Source organism: Perca flavescens, chromosome 13, assembly GCF_004354835.1.
Source record: "Perca flavescens isolate YP-PL-M2 chromosome 13, PFLA_1.0, whole genome shotgun sequence".
NCBI lineage: Eukaryota > Metazoa > Chordata > Actinopteri > Perciformes > Percidae > Perca > Perca flavescens.
Window position 1 is genome coordinate 16,069,426 of NC_041343.1, and position 19,155 is coordinate 16,088,580.

At 42.2% G+C, this 19,155-nt stretch overlaps 2 protein-coding genes across 2 annotated transcripts; both read right to left on the reverse strand.

Annotated features, from left to right (window-relative positions):
- Nucleotides 1-597: 597 nt before the first annotated feature.
- ddx52 (DEAD (Asp-Glu-Ala-Asp) box polypeptide 52) lies at nucleotides 598-7,711 on the reverse strand. The gene is made up of 15 exons (XM_028595137.1): nucleotides 7,463-7,711; nucleotides 6,951-7,212; nucleotides 5,503-5,642; nucleotides 5,227-5,412; nucleotides 4,748-4,891; nucleotides 4,374-4,485; nucleotides 4,210-4,282; nucleotides 3,268-3,471; nucleotides 3,089-3,179; nucleotides 2,852-2,974; nucleotides 2,616-2,766; nucleotides 1,884-1,959; nucleotides 1,449-1,520; nucleotides 1,003-1,311; nucleotides 598-764 (listed from the first exon to the last, which is right to left on the reverse strand). The coding sequence occupies exons 1-15, from the start codon at nucleotides 7,547-7,549 to the stop codon at nucleotides 728-730; spliced, it is 2,067 nt and encodes a 688-aa protein (XP_028450938.1). The 5' UTR covers nucleotides 7,550-7,711; the 3' UTR covers nucleotides 598-727.
- Nucleotides 7,712-8,450: 739 nt separating this feature from the next.
- heatr6 (HEAT repeat containing 6) lies at nucleotides 8,451-18,882 on the reverse strand. The gene is made up of 20 exons (XM_028595136.1): nucleotides 18,530-18,882; nucleotides 17,473-17,580; nucleotides 17,191-17,331; nucleotides 16,988-17,103; nucleotides 16,638-16,752; nucleotides 16,441-16,542; nucleotides 16,162-16,326; nucleotides 15,820-16,064; nucleotides 14,516-14,690; nucleotides 14,230-14,436; nucleotides 13,857-13,956; nucleotides 13,361-13,755; nucleotides 13,116-13,238; nucleotides 12,824-12,910; nucleotides 12,434-12,568; nucleotides 11,679-11,801; nucleotides 11,446-11,570; nucleotides 11,255-11,351; nucleotides 10,876-11,080; nucleotides 8,451-10,152 (listed from the first exon to the last, which is right to left on the reverse strand). The coding sequence occupies exons 1-20, from the start codon at nucleotides 18,824-18,826 to the stop codon at nucleotides 9,578-9,580; spliced, it is 3,636 nt and encodes a 1,211-aa protein (XP_028450937.1). The 5' UTR covers nucleotides 18,827-18,882; the 3' UTR covers nucleotides 8,451-9,577.
- Nucleotides 18,883-19,155: the final 273 nt, after the last annotated feature.

Below are 19,155 nucleotides of genomic sequence, written 5' to 3' on the forward strand. Positions count from 1 at the left end.
AAGATGAGTTGTTCTCGGTGAGTTTACATTTTTTTTTTACTTTTCCCACCCCAAAGTAAGGCATAGCAAGGTACCATTTTGAACAAAATCATTTAGCTAATTATATTACTTTATCCATATGACAGATATACTGCACGTATGAAAAATCAGTAAATTGTAAAATCATCCAACTAACTTCCATTAAGCAAACATATAAAGTAAAACTGATACTGATATTACTCTAATCAGGTCAGTGGAGGGTATAACTGTGATGATTAAAGAATCTTAAGGGAACTTGTTTCCCCGTATCTCTCACAAGTGCCTTCCATTTGTTTTATTTCTTTTATGGCATATTATACAATGACTTTATGACATACAATACTATGATTTTTGTGACGTAATATACTATGACATTTTTTTACTTAAAAAAACAAAACTTAATGACTTACTACTATACTACAAAAAACCTTAAAACTTGAAATTGAATGCCCTATCTTGTTCAGTGTACATGAGTCTAGCTTGTCTCATTAAATCCTTCATTTCTCTTGAAGATTGTTTGTTAAAATGTTCAGTCAACGTGACAAGTTGCAGGTGAACAAATGAACAAATGTATACACATATTTATAAACAGTTTATTTCATACTCTGATAATACAAAGCAAGTGTGAAAATAAGCAGTAAATCAGACAGAAACATTAAAATTAAAATCCATGTCCATCTTCATATCAGTCTACTTGTACCACTCTCATCTATTGCTCTTGTGGCTTATTTTTCTTCCCCTTTTTCCTGGTGGACAGAGTTGGAAAAGAAAAGAAAATCGTGTCATGTCATATCTCTGAAGCACACTGTCAGATAAAAAGTCACCTGTTACAGCATAAAACAGATCTAGTTACTTTATGTTAGCCACATTTGTTTGGTTCTGGTTGAGATCCTGTTAATTGCATAATCATACATCAATACATGACAGTTTTTGGAAATTAAATATACACAAAAGTCCCTCCCCCCACACACACACCTTACTTACTTTTTTAACTTGGCCCCAGAAGAATTCGATCCTGTCTTCTCAGACGCCTTTTTGTGTTTTTCTCTTCCCCCTTCTTTCTGTGTTTTATTTCTTCTCTTCAGCTCCTGTCCTTTTGTCGTCTTTTCTCCTTTCTGCATCTGTACGGCGGTTTGAGATCCATTTTCTTCTTTCTGCTTACCGCCTGCTGCCTGCTTCTCTCTTTTCTGTCCTTTATTTGGAGCTTTGCCTTTTTTCTTCATTAAGAAGCGAGGGGTTGTGCAGATGGTGCTTCTCGTGGGAGGTTTCTTTTCAAGTCTCCGCTTCACTTTGCTAAACAGACAAATACAGATGAACTTTTACAACCATTTTACCTAAACGTATCAATTTAGCAAGAAAGAAAAGAGCAAAAATGTCTTTGAATGTGTTGGTTATCGTGAAACTTCAATATCGTCATCCATCTGCTTTACCTGTGTATCTTCTTGAAGCCAATCATGTAGTCGGGTACGGGACAGCCAGCTTGTTTTATCACGTTGGCGATGCTGTTAGAAAGACATGTAAAGATAAATATTGTAAGAGTAAATTGTAGAACACTTCACATTTTGGGAGCTTGCGTTAATTTTTGACAAGACAGCTAGGCGAGAAAAGGGAAGACATGCAGGAAATCGTCACAGCTCAGATTCAAACACTGACCTCTGCGTCGAGGCATAAACCTCTTAGAATATGTGCGCCTGCTCTACCCACTGAGCCAACCTGGCCACTGCCCTACCATGATGTGTCATTAGCACAGCCAGACATTTATACAAACTAATTTTCCAGTCACAAACACAAAAACAGCTGTTCATGTTTATTAATATATACTGTATATAAAGGAAAATCAGTTTGCACTTTTTGTATCCACATACCTGCGCAGCAGTGGCTTGTCATTTTCTGTGAAGAAGGTGATGGCCTTCCCCTGATGTCCAGCTCTACCAGTCCGACCTGAGGAACAGCAAACAGAATGATACATGAGGTGGGGGGGAAATGAGCAGACAGGGAGAGAAAGAGGAGAAATACCTGATAGGAGACAACACAAGAGTAGGGCTGCAACTGACAATGTATGTTACTGATTAAGCTTTTTTGTTATTATTTGATTAATTATTTCGCTTGTAAAACATACCATAGTGACATATGCCCAACACAAGCTGCCAGATTCCGCCAAACTTTTCCGAAACATAAAAAATTCACAATGATATCAAATGAACAAAACAAGCACATCTTCCAAGTTTGTGGAGCTGTTACTATGTAATAAATAATAATTCACGGTTATCAAAATAATGACTTATTTATTAATTCAATTTAATTTGTCAAATCATAACAGAAGTTATTTGGGACGCTTCAGAGTAGGTCTGGACCACACTATAATTTACAGAAACAACAATTCCACCCAAGGGCAAGCATTTGGTGAGACAGTTGAGAGGAAACACTTCCTTTTAACAGGCAGAACCCTCAGACAGAAGCGGACTCTTGGTGGATGGCCATCTGAGACACAGAATCACATTCAAGTCCACTAACTAATCAGATAATGGTTTTAGCCCAATATACGATTATCTTATCATAAAATTATTGATTATATATATATATAAAAAAAAACTAACCAATTCGGTGGATGTACTCCACAGAGCTGGTGGGGAAGTCGTAGTTCAGCACGAGGTTGACTCCTTTAAAGTCGATTCCTCTGGCGAGCAGAGCCGTGCAGATCAACACCCAAATTTTACCAGACCGGAAACTGTTCACTACGTTGTCCCTCTGAAACAGAACGGAGGAGGGTGAATACAAGGTTGCACTTCGGGGACACAGAGAGGACCCAGAACACAGTGTATTAAGTGCGTACCTGCTGCTGCGTGCGGTCTGCGTGGATCACGTCTACATTGATGCCTTCGTACACCAACTCGTGGAAAAGCTCCCGTGCTCGGTCTATAGACTGCACAAACACCAGCATGGGAGGCAGGAAACCCTGAAAATGGCAAGGACATCCACATGTACAGAAATAGAGCCCGTATTAATACATTAATCAAACAAACTCAATTATTTACAAGCTTGAAAAGTAACCTCTCTGGAGTGTCCTTACTTTTTTGATGATATCCCTCATGGCCACCAGTTTGCCGTTCTCCGTCCCAACAAACAGCAGATCCTGTTCCACAGAGTCAACTGCCGTATTTCTGAGATGATGATAAATTCATTTTTCCAATGTGAGAAAAAGATTTTAGAAATCCATCAAAGTATGGAGTTCTACAAGTAGATAATTACCTGTGTCCAATGTTGACAGACACCAGGTTGTCTAGGTTCAGACGGCACCACTGCTCTACATCTGGCGTGCAGGTGGCGCTGAAGAAAGCCCTGCGCACCTTCGAACCAGAACAGGCCAGAAAGACTGCGGCGAGCTGCTCCCTGAAGCCCGTCTTACCGCCCTCAAACAGCTTATCAGACTCATCGACAACCAGCCACTCCACACTGAACACCAACAAAAAAACAACCAATTTTTTGACAGTGGAGACAGAGACAGGAAACAAGAGGGGGGGAGAGAGAGAGAGAGAGAGAGAGAGAGAGAGAGAGAGAGAGAGAGAGAGAGAGAGAGAGAGAGAGAGATAGATAGATAGATATGTCATGCAACAAAAGGTCCCCCACGGAATCAATGGATGTTGTGATTATATGGTATGCGTCTCAACCTGTGGAGCACCTAGAGCCTGTACCACAAAGCCAGATTAAAGCGATGCTTACTCCATCACTGCAGCAAAGAAAACTGAAATAACTTTGTGATAATTGGGAATAAAAAGTATATCCTTTGTTGTCTTGTGGGAAAAAGAATCCAGACAATCAATTAAGAGAGACAGAATACATTGAACATGGTACAGGCTTCAGGACCCTACCATTAAAGGGTAACCTGTGGAGTTTTTGACTTGTAATCTCTATCATATGGAACTATTTATTTTTGCACGCGCACATGGGTAACGATACACAATGCTGCCAACGAATGCAAGCTAGTAAACATGCACGTAAACACTGTAGGTTTGCAAATGTTTTATGGGGAAGCAAAATGTATAAAACATATTTGTTAGACCTCAAGGATTCACACAACTGAGTTTGGGTAGGTAACAGCGAATGGAAACATAACTTTGTCAGTGTGCAAGAAACCTTTACGGGGCACCTTTAAGAAAAAACAAATGCAGAGAGCAGCAAATTCAGTGTTACCTGCTGAGGTCGAGAGCTGGAGGATCCTGCTTGAGAAGGAAGACGAGTCTGTTTGGAGTACTGACGAGTATATCTGCACAGAAATGTAGGAGGTAAACCGTGAGGTAAAGGCAATTCAGATTTCAGATATTAATTTGTCCATGAAGACATTTTCCATGTCTTACCGTATTTTTTGTTTGACTGCGGTCCATATTTCTTGGCTGCCAGAGAGGCTTTGTCCATGATGTGAACTCTAAATCCTACTCCCTCCGACAGGCGGAGCAGCTCTCTGTAGGTCTAAACACAACACAACAAAACGGACTGAAGATGCATGCAAATGTGTGTATGATTATTTAACCAAAAAACAACAACATAAGCAGTAGCTGGATCTCCCACTTTATTCAATAGGGATTAAAACCTGGAAGCTAATGTCTTCACATCTCCTTCCTTGATATGAATAAATACGCCGATATCATGATATAACAATCTGGACAGAACAGCCTGATAATGGAAAGTGAAACTGGAATCTTCTAATAAAAGCTGTGTGTGTGTTGTGTACCTGGTTGGCCAGTTCTCTGGTCGGGGAGATGACCACAGCTCTGAAGCCCAGGTTGGCCGGCTGCTGCAGGTGGGTGAGCAGCGGGAGACAGAAAGCTAAAGTCTTTCCTGATCCTGTGGGAGCGCAGGCCAGGAGCTCCCGACCCTGACAGAGAAACCAGACACATGGAAATCCTCACATTGTAATTGTAATTTATTTATTTGAACAGGGACAGTGCACAAAAAAACATTAATAGAGGTCTTGTGTCAGGTTGTAGCAAATTGCTAGTTTCCGCCCGTAGTCCCTGGGCAGGTAGATGGCGCAATAAAATACAGACTAAGTATTTACAGTATACAATACAGACACATAAAGTCATAAAAATCTACAAACATTATTGTCCCCCTATCCCACCCCCATCTAGAGCTAAAACATAACCACAGTTTGTGCGTTCTATACAAACAACTGAATGTGCGTGTGTGTGTGTGTGCGTGCGTACTCACATGCATCATGAGCGGTATCGCCTGCATCTGTACTGGCGTCGGGGAGCTCAGCCCTGCGTCTTTGAGGTTCTGAAGGACACGTGGGTTGAGACGATACTCGGACTGGAGCTCCTCAAATGTGCACACAGGGTTGGGTACATCGCAGCCGTGCACATTTATACGGTGTTGAGAGCGAATACGATTCACCTAAGAGTAAGAGTACACATTTCATTTCTCAGAATCAAAAACAATATCTTTATAATTTTCCTGTGCTGTGACTTGTGCATGTAGGAGGACCTTTTCCTGATGAAGATGCTTCAGCCTCTTCAGCGAGGATTTCTCCTTCCCGTCACTCGGCAGGTTTTGAATCTTTCTGTCCAATGCGGAGGTCCAGGTGATGCCGCTTCCCTCCACGTCTTCCAGCGCTCCACCACCAGCTTCAGTCAGACAGAAGACAGCAAACAGAAGTGAGTCTCGAACCCTGGCCAGCTACATAACGTTCGTTTTAAATGTCATCACATACCACTGTTGATTTTAAACAGTGGCCACAACGGACTAATACAGAGATGGTACAACCAACTACCGCTCTATAAACAGTATGGCAAAATCTCTGAGAGTTGACAAATGTATATCAGCTGTCATTACACATCATCATCAGACCCCAAACCTAGAATTGCTATATTAAGAATAGTCGTTATTCATAAACAGACACAAATTCACTAGTCATTTTTTATGTTTAGCAGCCAACTGTCTCTCCAACACTTACTTTGAGGTTTAATATGGCACATCACACTAGGGCTGAAACTAGTTATAATTATTTATTATTGATATATCAACCAATTATTTTCGAGACTACTCAATTAAATTGTTAAGTACAAAATATATATTTTAAGTAAAAAATACCCATCACAAATCTTTACATTTTAGAAGCTGGGCCCAGAGAATTTTGGCCATTTTTGCTTACTAAACGACATAACATACAGTACAGGCCAAAAGTTTGGACACACCTTCTCATTCAATGTGTTTCTTTTTGTTTCCATGACTATTTACATTGTAGATTCTCACTGAAGGCATCAAAACTATGAATGAACACATATGGAATTATGTACTTAACAAAAAAGTGTGAAATAACTGAAAACATGTCTTATATTTTAGATTATTCAAAGTAGCCACCCTTTGCTTTTTTTGATAACTCTGCAAACCCTTGGTGTTCTCTCAATGAGCTTCATGAGGTAGTCACCTGAAATGGTTTTCACTTCACAGGTGGGCCTTGTCAGGGTTAGTTAGTGGAATTGTTTCCCTTATTAATAAAAAAGCAAAGGGTGGCTACTTTGAAGAATCTAAAATATAAGACATGTTTTCAGTTATTTCACACTTTTTTGTTAAGTACATAATTCCATATGTGTTCATACATAGTTTTGATGCCTTCAGTGAGAATCTACAAAGTAAATAGTCATGAAAATAAAAGGAAATGCATTTGAATGAGAAGGTGTGTCCAAACTTTTGGCCTGTACTGTAATTTTTTGAACAGTACAATGCAGATACATTTCTGTATTTCAACTGTTTTACCAGGTGCACTTTCTGTCTCCCTACATCACACAATACAGACATTACACATTTTTGAACTTTTTATGTATATGTATCACCCAGGATATGCATGTAAAAAACATCTGGAAATAACCACAGTCAGCTGCTAATCAGCTGTTAATGCCTAAATTGGTCAGCAGCAAACCGCCACATTTTACCTTCCACCTCCACCTTGTTGCTTTTCTTCTTTTTCTTTTTCGTCCTCACGTCTTTCTCCCTTTGCTTCCTTTTGCCTCCTGCACCAGAATCTCCACTTTCACTTCCCACCTCATACTCCTCTCCATCACCATCATCACCATCATCCTTCTCCTCCTCCAGTCCTATTGAACTGCTCTGGGATCCATTGGTTGGTCCTCTTCCAAAGTAGTCGATCGCAGAGAGAGCATCTAAAGACGCTTCCCCTCCGTGAGACCTGGCAACCTGTAAAATAAGACACGGGTACATTCACTATCAGTGTATAATACACTTGTGTGACATATTGTCCAACCACACACCAAATAATGCGACGTTAAAAGCACCCAACAAAAAAAATATATATCCAAAAAAACAAGCATTGCAGCATATTTTCTGGTAAAAATCAAGCTTAGCCAAAATATATCAAACCGTGGCTCGTTCTGTTATCAATCACACATTTTCGTCCGGTATATCACCAGCTACACGTCCTCTTTACCTTAAACCGAGCGGCGTCTTGACCAAACTTCTTCAGGTCAAATTTTGCTCCAGCTCCGAGTTTCCGAAACAACTCGAAGGCGTCCATTTCTCCAGCAGCGTGGTGGCCTGTCGGTCCGCATCACCCAGGCATCACTAGTCAACATCCGGATCATCCACCAGCAGCTCTGAACATTGGTGCCCCCTGCTGGCTGCGTTAAACACCACCAATGTTATTACGTTATTTTAACGGTCTATGGTCAATACCAGTCATTTCCTGTAATTTACCGAATAAACGGTTTAGCTTGTGCAACTGATGAAATCATTATACATCACACAGAATCAGAGCACCAACCATTCACTCAAGTGCAAATAAAACTGAAATTATACATTACAGATTATTACATCTTCATACCTGCTTTATGATGTGTGCCAATTAAGAGCACATCACTGCAATTATTTAAGTTAAAACTAGCCGTTGTGTGAATAGTTATAGACTTCATCGGTCTCTTTCACTTTCCATCGAAGCAACCACGACTTAAATATATTTCTATTCATAGGAGACCTTAGATAAGAGAATTGTATCATATTTTGTGAAATATGTTATAGGGGAGGAATTGGCAGCTTTTCAGGTTAGATAGTGACCGGTTTATGTACAAGCTCTTACTTTAATACTTCAGTGTTTTAAATCTAAGGTCAACTTCAGGAAAACAGCACATTGCAAGACAGAGCAGATCAAATATTTCTCAGACATCGACACTTATTGTATGTCCACTCTTGTGTTTAATAACTCTGAAACCACGCTTAGGGAAATCACTGCCACGTGGAAGTCGTTTGTTAGTTTAGTTAATGTCATCATTGCTGTGTTAACAGACAATGTAGTGTACTTCATGACTAATGATTGAAATAATTATGGCTGCACAATGTTATTTAGATCAATAAAACTATTAAGATTAATTTCATATATCAAAATATATTTCAATATGGCAGATGTAATAAACAAAAACAAATTGATGTTTAGGGAATCGACCATGTTTCACTGTTATGCATTAAATCAGACAAAACTCTCTACACCTCAATAAAAATCAATTTTCCTCATCTTAATTCAGGACAATTCTGTTAAAAAATAACACAATATGTTCATCACAACATGATTCCACTGAAAAGTTACATTTGTCCATTAATTTGTTTTCAGAATATAATATCACTACATCTTTGTATATCAGATGTTTATTTATAAAAGAGTGCAAGTGCAATTAGATAAATAAAAGGATATAAAAGCCAATGCAAACTTCAAAATATCTTTAAATGTACATAAGAAAAAAACAAATGGCCTTAAGTTTTTCAAAACAGTTTTGTGGTTCCTTGTGATGTCCTAAAATCTGATTCTTACGAAGCTGGTTATATAATCTTCACCTTCAGTCAACGGTTAGTTCAAGGTTGGATGTCTCTCCTTTGATTGTCTGCCTGCTCTGATCCGTGCAACCTGAGAGAGCAGTCCTGGTGATCTCAGACAGTTTTCTTTGGTTGCTTTCACACCTGAGCAGTTTGGTCCGTTTTAATAAAACCCTGGAGCGTTTCGTCGGATTTCTAGTTCACTTGGAAGCGAACTAGAAATTGGATCACTTTAGGTAAGGATGCAATCTGACCCAAATATTGAAAGTGAACCAAAAACAACATTTCAACTTGTGGACTTGTATTTGATTTAAGGGATGATAACTTTCAAATTCATAACCGATTATGTAGATAAATTGCTCGTCTGTGTAACAACCCATCACAATCTCTCCTCATCAGGGCCCGCCCTCTCCTTCACTCGCCGTCTTGTCAGCTGCTTATATTGTTTGCCTTCTGCTAAAAAACAATAAAGCAAAACCAGAAAACACAAGACGTTATAAATTTTATATTGCTCCATTATTTCTGAGACCAGAAGTCTCGTCCAATTTCACTCAGACTTTCTGTCCAATAGACCAGCGACCGTGTGACATTTGTTTACAATGTTTGGTAAGTTTGACAAAGTGCAGTGTAAACACAAAACCGAACCAAATGTTGCAACTTCACCCCCAGTCGCACCCAGTCCACCGAACTACAGGTGTGAAAGAGACCTTAAACCAAGCGCTGCAGCTGGAAAGGAGACTCTTTACGGCCCTTCACAGGTCTTTAGCAAATCTTCCAGGAAATGAACCACCACCTCTTTACCGCTCTCCTCCTCTCCCCATCCCTTCCCTTCAGCCTTCAACTCCTTCAGTCTGATCAGGGTCTCCAGAAGACCTCCGACTCTCTGCTGAGGGGTAAAACGGTTTCCCACCGCATCTTTTTCTCCTTCTGCCCCCTCTCCTCCTCCTTCCTCCGCTCTGAGATATTTGATCAAATGCTCTTTGATGCCCCTCCCCTCCTCCCCGGCCAGCGATGCCCCAAGGGCGGGCATGTCCTGTGACTGGCTGACGCCGAGCAGGTGTAGAAGAGCTTGTGAGAGCGCGTGTCGCAGGCTGGCACTGTAGCGGTACTCTAGGAAGTCGTTTGTGTCTTCGCTGTTCTCAAGAGCTGTGGCCAGGGAACGCCACACACAGCTGAACTGCTTTAAGTCCCCGTAGCAGCCGCGCTTGGCAGGAACTGCCAGGGCAGCGGCAGACTTGATCCGCACCTTGAAGTTCTTACAGGAAGTAACAACATGACAGAGAGAGGAGAATGCGTCACAAGACCACGGAGCTGAGTCTAAGAGGAAGAAAGAGACAGAAATGAACTGTTAAGTTTGACACGTAGGCATCAATAAAACAAAACAAAAATTCAGATCAGTCATAAACATTTAGGCAAACATGCTTATTTCCTTTCTTGCAAAGAGTTAAATGAGAAGATAAATACCATTCTCAAGTCTTTACGCTGAATATGAAGCCAACGCCAGCAGGCAGTTAGCTTAGCATTAAGACTGGAAACGGCTAACCTGGCTTTGTCCAAAAGGTAATCTAGCAGCGCCTCTAGAGCTCACTGATTAACAGGGTTTGTATATTGGCATTTAAATCTGTACAAAAAACTAAATGTAAAACCAACAGTTTGTGGTTATACAGGAGAGTTACCTGCGTAGAGACTCCAGGAAGTCACTGTGTCTGGTCAAGAATTTGTTACACAGCATCAGATCTTTGTTAAAGAAATAATTCAACATCTTTCTGAAATACACCCGTTTTGACGTTTCCAGTCTTTATGCTAAGCTGGCCATCTTCTTGCTTCATATTTAACGAAAAGATAAGAGAGCGGTGACCATCTTCATCATTATCTCCAGCTTTCAGCAAGCAAGCAAATAAGTATATTTCCCAAAATATGGAACTATTCCTTTAAATACTGGTCAGAGAATCAGGTCAATGACCCGTGTTGACCAATTCATACCGAGGGCAAACAAGGTGAACGTCCTTGGAAAAAACAAATGAATGAATGAACACTTACCGAGCGGAAGGGCTGGGTTTCTGAAAGCATTTCCCAAGGCGTAACAGGCATTCCATCTGACCTTCATAGTGGCCTCTGATTGGACAGTTTTAACCAGAGCAAGGACGGCATCTTCCAGCGGGCGTTGGAACGCAGATCGGCTCAGCTGACTTTGACGCAGGAAATGAAGCAGATTCCCGAGTGCTCGCACTGCGTTAGACTTCACCTGGGGGTTGAATGAGGTTATACTAAGCAAGTTGGCATTAATGTAATAACATGATTAGGTTGATTGCCCATTGTCGTTTCCTACATGACTGAACTGTGTCCCAAACAGATCCATTTCATCCAAATCGAAAGGTGTGTGCCTTGCTCTTGTGTTTAAAAGAGTGAGCGCCCTCACCCTGTCTTTGTCGGCTGATGCTCGGGTGGCTGCCTGCAACATCTTGAGAAGCAGCATGTCGGACAACTCTTCCTGGAAGTCCACACCTACGCTCTCCCTGATAAAGAAACCGGAGATAAACAGATTACAAAAAAATACAATCTCTGATAACAGACTATATACCTTGAATTATTATATCCATGTTTTCTTACATATTAACAATAAGTGTGTCTGTGAGGTTGCCTAGGGACCAGGCAGCTTTGGCACGGACATTTGGAGATCGATCATCAAGTGCAGCGAGGATAGTGTTTGCTGTATCCGCCACGAACATCACATCCTGAACAGAGAAAAAAAAAAAATCTCAACCTGTATAACAGATCCTTGTGGTTCAGCAACATGTTGCATGGGGTTCAGTATGCTCATAGTTGCTGGTCAGTGTCCCTACCTCTCTGAGACAGGGGAACAGTATGTAGACTCCCAAAGCCCGGACGGCTGCGGTCTTCACCAGATAGTTTTCACTGTAGGTCAGCCCGAGCAGCACGGTGATGCACATCAGCTGCGTCTTTTCCTTAAAAAACATCATCACACATCACATCTACAGCTCCATTAAAAGGTCCACTGTGTGGGAATTTCTACCGTCTAGCGTTGAGATCATATATCGCAATCAATTCTCTCGCGCCACGCAGTTCAAAGTATGTATTACAGCTACAGTAGCCTTCACGCTTTTTTCTGATGATGCCGGTCTCTTGCTCTTTTCAATATCCTTTTTCTTTTTCTTGGTCAAAGAAGAAGACTCCTGTTCCTGAAATTTGGATTTTGAATACGTGTGGTCCTCCATCCTTCTTCAAACTTGCCGGGGCCGGGAAGCTACGATACCCATTAGCAGCATTAGCAGCACCTGTGAGTTTATCGTGTGACAGCCATAACGCGAAAGGCGGAGCAGTATGTCCTGTATGTCCCTTAACGGCCAACGTATTTCAAGATGGCGCATGAATATGGAGCGTCTACCCCAGGTCACGCGAATGCAAATGTAAAATTTCAAGCCAACAGGAATACTTGATGGTGGTGGTAAATATTTATGAAAAAGGACAAGTTTGTGAATGGGCAACACAGATTTTGATAATGAACAACTAAAAACGTTACACACTGGACCTTTAAGCTCAGTGTTAGTTGTGTAGAAACAATCCAAGTGAAACTCACAGGCAGCTGTGCGAAGGCCTGCGGCAGAATGGAGGGGAGCGTGTCGCAGGCGCTCGTCTGCAGTGTGGGATGTTGTTCGTTCTGTAGCGCTCCGTTCAGAGGACCACTCAAGACTTCTGACCAAAAGAGCACCACCTATATCGTGCAAATATATGTATGAAAAGCAAATTAATATATCACAGTTAATTAATATTGATAATTGACATTAACCAAATTTTGGGGGGTGGGGGTTTAACTGTTCCTAAAAAAGGGACATTAAAACTACGTTCTCCTTTCTCAAGTTAATGTTTTCATGGATGGATGGATGGATGGACAGATGGATAGATGGATAGATAGATAGATAATTGATCCACAAGGGAAAATTCAAGTTTAAAGACAGTTTGTACTTACTTGGCTTACGGGGACCCTCAAGCTCTCAGGCACGTTGTTCTCTGGTCTGTACTGCTGGATTATTCCTGTCCCCAACTCCTCTAGTAACTAAATAAAAGACAATAACATACATATAAGTGCACAGGTCTGATTCTGTCTCGAGCGGTCATTTCACATCAATTTTCTAAATTCATATTTACATAATTTGTATTGCTGAAGCTTGGACATAGGTGCAGATAAGAGAAAAAAAGCAAGAGACACACAACAGTGGAAGTCATTTACAGATGGCGTAAGAGAAACTTGAAGGGGTTACCTTTGCTCCATGCAGTTGTATGGAGGGGTCCGTCTCCCCAAGGCAGCGAGCGCTCACCTGCCCAATCTCACACAAACATGCTTGAGCTAAAGAGAAGTAGCCACGCACCAGGTGGGACATCACCTGAAACACACAGGACACACTTCAGATTTCACACTTCAAAAAACACCATCAGATTTTGTTTTTTAGAAATGTCTGTTTGGGGCTTTCTTTTGTCACTTTCCGTTTCACCCATTATCTATCACCTGTAGAGCTTCTAGTCGGACAGGGGAGGGCTCTAAAGCAGCACCCCCTCCTGTTCCCGCTCCCTCGCTGTCTGATTGGTCCTCTCTGGGCTGAGTCACCAGCGACACACACAGCTGCAGCAGCCACGGCGGGGCGGTGTCCTCCTCCCCCGGTGTGCGAGGATTGTGGGGGGAGTGTGTGTGCGAGCTCTGCAGGGAGGGTTTGACTGGTGTGCGAGAGGGCGAGGACACTCCGTCTCTTTGTCTCCAGCTGAGAGCCGAGTCCTGTGGCGTGAATGAGCCACTGCTGCTGCTGCCCTCCGGCTGTCGGAGGAGAAGCTGCACCTCAGGGAGAGGAGCCTGAGTCGTCACCAGAGCCCCATAAAGTGTCAGGACGGACACGCGAACGTTCACATCTGAAGACAGAGACCAGTTGTATTAAAAGAAGCCTGTGTTGCTAACCTGTTCTCGTAAATCCTTGTGTGCAGGTCACTGAGTGCACAGACGAAATACAGACCTCTGTGGCGCACGTAGGGACGCATCTGCTTCCAGAGCGGGCTGAGCAGACCAGGTCTGAGGCGGTGGTAGGGAGCGTTTGCCACCAGGTAGGCCAGACACTAACAGACAGGATAAGCCATTAGAAGCAGATATCACTCCCCAACTACATGTGTGCACGTTTGAAAACATGTTCCAGGCTTAACTTGACTTTTACACAAGCTGTACATGTAAGCTCAACATTGAACTATCACACATTGCATAACAGAAATCAATTTTAATCCAAACAATCATTCTTTGTTCAGACACTGGGCAAGAAGAGAGAACAAAGTAGCCAGAAAACAGAAGGAAAAGCTTTCAGAAGGTTGATCACAAAACTGTGCTCATTAATGTACCTTTATGACCTGTGTGAGCGTCTGAGGGGAGGTCTCGGCCAGCAGAGCCAGACTGAGAGCGCGGTGCAGTTCTCTGACGGAGGTAGCCAGCGAGAAGGAGAAAGGGGTGTAAGATGTACGAGGAGACGCTGTATCTTCAGCCACAGCCAGGAACTGACGGGAGCCATCCAGCATGGCCGACAACACCTGAAGCGCAGACGCACGCACCTGGAGGGAGAGGATACAGACGGATGCTACAGCCATACATTTCGAGGAGAATTTTAACATGAGTGAGGCCGTGTTGTACCTTTGGAGAGGGGTCCTTCCGGATAATTGTGAGGAGAGTGAGAGGCGGCAGCCCACCAACAGGAGAGTCAGGGATGAAGGAGGACCAGTACCCGTACAGAGTTCTCTTCTCTACAGCTTTCACCACCGCTAGCAGACAGTGCAGTGCTCCCTGACGCACACGACCATGGTAAAGCCTAAGAGAGAAAGATGCTACAGGATGATTTCGCAGTTCATGCAGCATTAGGAGGAAAACATTTTCCATCCACTTTATAAAACTTTAAACTAGGGCTGTCAAAATTAACGCGTTAATTTTTGCGTTAATTTTTTAATATTTAACTCGTTAAAAAAAATTAACGAAATTAACGCAGCTGTGTTTGTTTACTTCATGTGGCGGCTGAGAAACGCGTGTCGTCTCCATAACAGCAGGCGGCGCTACTCTGTATTGTTGCCCAAGTAATGAAAACCGGCAGCTGATTGGACAAACGCGTCACATGGGTTTGTTTTCTCCAGATATTGAGAGCCAGACTGTCATGGCGGCCGTTCAGAATACGATCTCATATTGTACTAAGATAGTTCACTGAAACATGTTTCTGAAAACATTTTAAGCGAGAAATAGGCCGTGCTGTTGCTGAATCTGTCTTCATTTCAGCTCAACAAAGGTCAGTTTAGAAGATTTTCGTCAGATTTTGAGAGACTAGTCACGTCACCTCATTCCGCTCGCCGTTTCCGGGTGAGTCCCGACTGCCCTGCCGCCGACTGAACATAGGCTCGTTGGAGATGAACTGCGCCTCGCCTGTAAAGTAGACGAGAGCAGGCGACAGCAGCCGGGGACGGTGACAAAAATCTGCTCTCAAGTCGTACAGTTTCTAGCTGTTTCAGCAGCCTTCAGCAGGACTAAATAAGCCAAATTGTTGCTGCTGTTGTTCTGAAAGATATTAAACATTCTGAACTTAGCAGAACCTTTCCTTGTTTGGTTTTTTCTTCATATTTGCAAAGTTAAATGATTTAGCATTTAAATATCCATTATTATAAGCTTCAGTCTCAATTTAAAAAAGCAATTAATCGCGATTAATTACAGCAAATTGTGCAATTAATTAGTTAATTTTTTTAAATCTATTGACAGCCCTACTTTAAACCCTTCACAAAGCATACAGTTAATTGTGTTTCTCAAATATAAAAGTGCTTTTCAAGACATGATTGTAGCAATGAATGCAGTGGAGGGAAACCCATCAACTTACAGTAAAAAAAAAAACAGGCATGCTTGTACCAAAAAAAAATGAGATAGTTGTAACATGGATGGACATGGGCAGTGTTTTTCTGTACCTTAATTTGCTCTGTGCACTGCCTTCTGGGTCAGAAAACTCTGAGTCAGAACTTGTTTTTTTCCAGGACGGGTAGAGAGACGGGCCAGAGGGTTTCGACAAGGACTCAACTTCACCTCTCCCTCCCTCTCTTCCACCTCCTTTCTGAAGTTCAGGTACTGGATCTTGATCATCTTCCTCTCCTTCATCACCCCTGCTCTCAGTGCTTGTCTTCTTCCCCTTTCCCCTGGATTTCCTCTTTTTATTCTGGAGGAGAAACATGAAAAACATTTTAGCCAAAAAATGTGTGTTTCATCACTGATTTTGAAACGCCTCTTACTACAAAAATGAAGACTTGTCTTACCCCTGAGGTTTTGCCTGGCACAGCGGAATCCTTTTGGGATTCAATGGGTTTTGGTGGTTCGACAGGTTTTGATGCAGAGAGACCTTCGTACTGAGGAAGAGGTGATGGGTAAAGAACACCCGGCCACTCAACACTCACACCTGGAGTTCCCTGGAACAAGAGCCTCTGCAGAAAACATGTACAGGTCTCCAAATGATTACTACGATAGATTATCGTCATGTTTGTTTATGTTGAAAAAAAAAAAAAAAAAAAAGGGGGCAAAATCTGCAAATGTTGTACCTTAAGTGCAGCCAGTACAGACCCAACCTCTTCTCCTCCACCAAATTTCCACTTCCCACCTGAGAGACAACACTGGAGTCCCTTCAGTGCCGCCTGGATCACCTACACACAGAACACAAGGGCAGGCATAGATCAACTACGATTACATGCATTTTTCCCCATAGAATTTTTCTTTACATTATGCCAATTATCTGTACCATGCAGTAGAAGAGTTCATCCGTGTTGGGAGGTTTGTGTGACTGCAATGTTTTCAGGAAGACTCTGAAAGATACACTTCTGTATTGATCATCCAAAGGTGGCTGACCAGGGATCCTGGAGAGAAACAACCGAGCCAACCACAGTATTTACAGGTTGTGAACACAACACTGACATATCATCATCTTTTAGGTTGATATGGAACCCTAATTCAAAGCTTTAAAACACCTCTTCAGAAACAAATTCAGACACACCATGTCCATGTTTTATAGTCTACAAAGTGGGCGCACATTACACACAGACAAAAATGCACCATGGCTACTGGCTAAATGTATCCGCACACAAAGCCTACCTGAGGCAGATGTTGGCCATACAGGTAAGAGCAACACGGCGTAACTCCATATTTGGCTGAGATGGAGAACTATACAGCAAGAGGACGCCATCTTCACCCAGCAAGTCATTGAGGTGCTATGAATGAGAAAAATCACAATGTATATATTCAGCAGCAGTTATCATACACTTGTACACTTTCACAAAGCTTGTACAAATATCTACCTGGTGGCACTGAGGTCCATTCCCATACACTATTGTGGAGAGTGCCAAGAGGACATCTGAGTGTGTCCATGTACTGCACACTTTCAGCGCACCGGCGGTATAATTCACCAATACATCCAAGGTCCGCTCGTCCATTATTACCTTAAGAAATATTGAGAAGAGAAAGTAAGAAAAAAAAAAGTACAGAACATTTCAGGTGAGGACATATGCAGTCATGGTCAGTACATGAATAGATATGCACAGTAGTAAAAAGGTCTACTGTTACTTAAAGCTAGTGGTTACCTTTAGCTGATTGAGTAGATGATGTACTAGCTGGCAGAGTTTGATGACTAAATGTTCTTGACTCAGTGGCACAAGACAGCTGACATGTTTCAGCAGGGTGCACACATCCTGAAAAGGAAATTAATAGACTCAGCACAACCAAGAATATCTTCCACAGCCACAAACAAATAATCCTGGATATCACATATGCTCATTTAGTTGATTAAGTAGAAGCTTGACAGAAAAAGAAAAGGCAAACTTTTTTTAAAAGAACATTTACGTGAGAGCAAAACTCGATTGCACTTTGTTTTTGCTGGGGTGTTGTTAAATGGTTGGTAGGACACTATATAGGTTGCTAACAAGTAACAAGGTGGCTGTCAGCACTTTTAGTTTCTTACGTTTCAATTTGGCTTCTAATCTGCGCCATGAAATGACCAACTTGTTCTCTGGGGACTACCAACGTTAAACTTCACAACCACACTCCTGCTCTCCCTCAGACAGATTAGATACTACGTTTCTGTTAAAGGTAATTGTTTGACCTCTGTCACTAACAGACAAGTTCCCCAAATATCACTTGAAGCACTAAAATGTATTTAAAAAAAAATATATATGTTTAGGGGGGCTGAGATGAAATTTAGAGGGGCTTGAGCCCCCCCTAAAAAGGGTCTAAAATCGCCCATGGTTGTTATAATGTTATGTATGCCATAGATATAAAACACAAGTGGTTGCTAGGGTGTTCTGTACAGTTGCTATGGCAGTACTATGTGCTATGGTGTTCTCTGTGGTTGCTAGGGCGATGGGTGGCTGCTTAGGTGTACTGCATGGCTGCTAGGTGGTTGCTAGGGTGTTTAGAATCTTTGGGTGTATCATGACGTGGATATGTTGATACTGGTCAGTTGCTAGGAAGTACTGCATGGTTGGCAGGATGCTTTCACTAGCTAAAGAAGAAACAAATTACCACATTAATCACACATCTGATTTTAGTAGTATTCATTAGTGTATCGTTTTTGCATTTTCAGTACCACAAGTTTAAGTTGAATACAGTCGTCACTACAAGACCAAAGAGAGCAGGAGTTACCTCTGGTCGGATGTTGATATTGGGGTCAAAGGTTTTGTTGTAGTTTTCGGACAGTAGCTGGTCAAACAGCAGGTTGAGCTCCTCTCTTAACTGGCCAGAGTCTGCTCGCAGGGCTCGGAGTTTTGCTGCGCAGCGGTAAAACTGTTTCTCGACGTCCGACGGTGAGCCGAGCCGCCAACCGTCCGTCCCGAGCGGAGTGAACGGGGCGGCCTCCGCTGACAAAGCCACCGGAGAGAAAACAGGGACATCACTACGGCTCATAAGGGCCGGTGCTAACAACCCCGTTGGTGCCGCCATATTTGTGACCGCGGAAGTATTTCCCTTGCTTGGTGGATCTTGCCCCTCTTTTCAAGCTTGATATCCAAATGTCAGGCTCATTCCTGCCCCCTACAGTGTAAACCAGGAACATCGCCTCTCTCTGAAACAGATGAAGAAACTACCATAAATGAATGAAGCAACGTCACTATGTAAAAATACACACAGAAAAAGTCCTGCATCCAACAGTTGTAGTGCAGTGATTGAGTATCAAAAGATGTAATCATTTTCACAACTTGCCCCTTTTACATATTTATGTAATATTTTATTATTTTGTATTCATTTTCTTGTTGAGTTGTTCATGTTTGTAT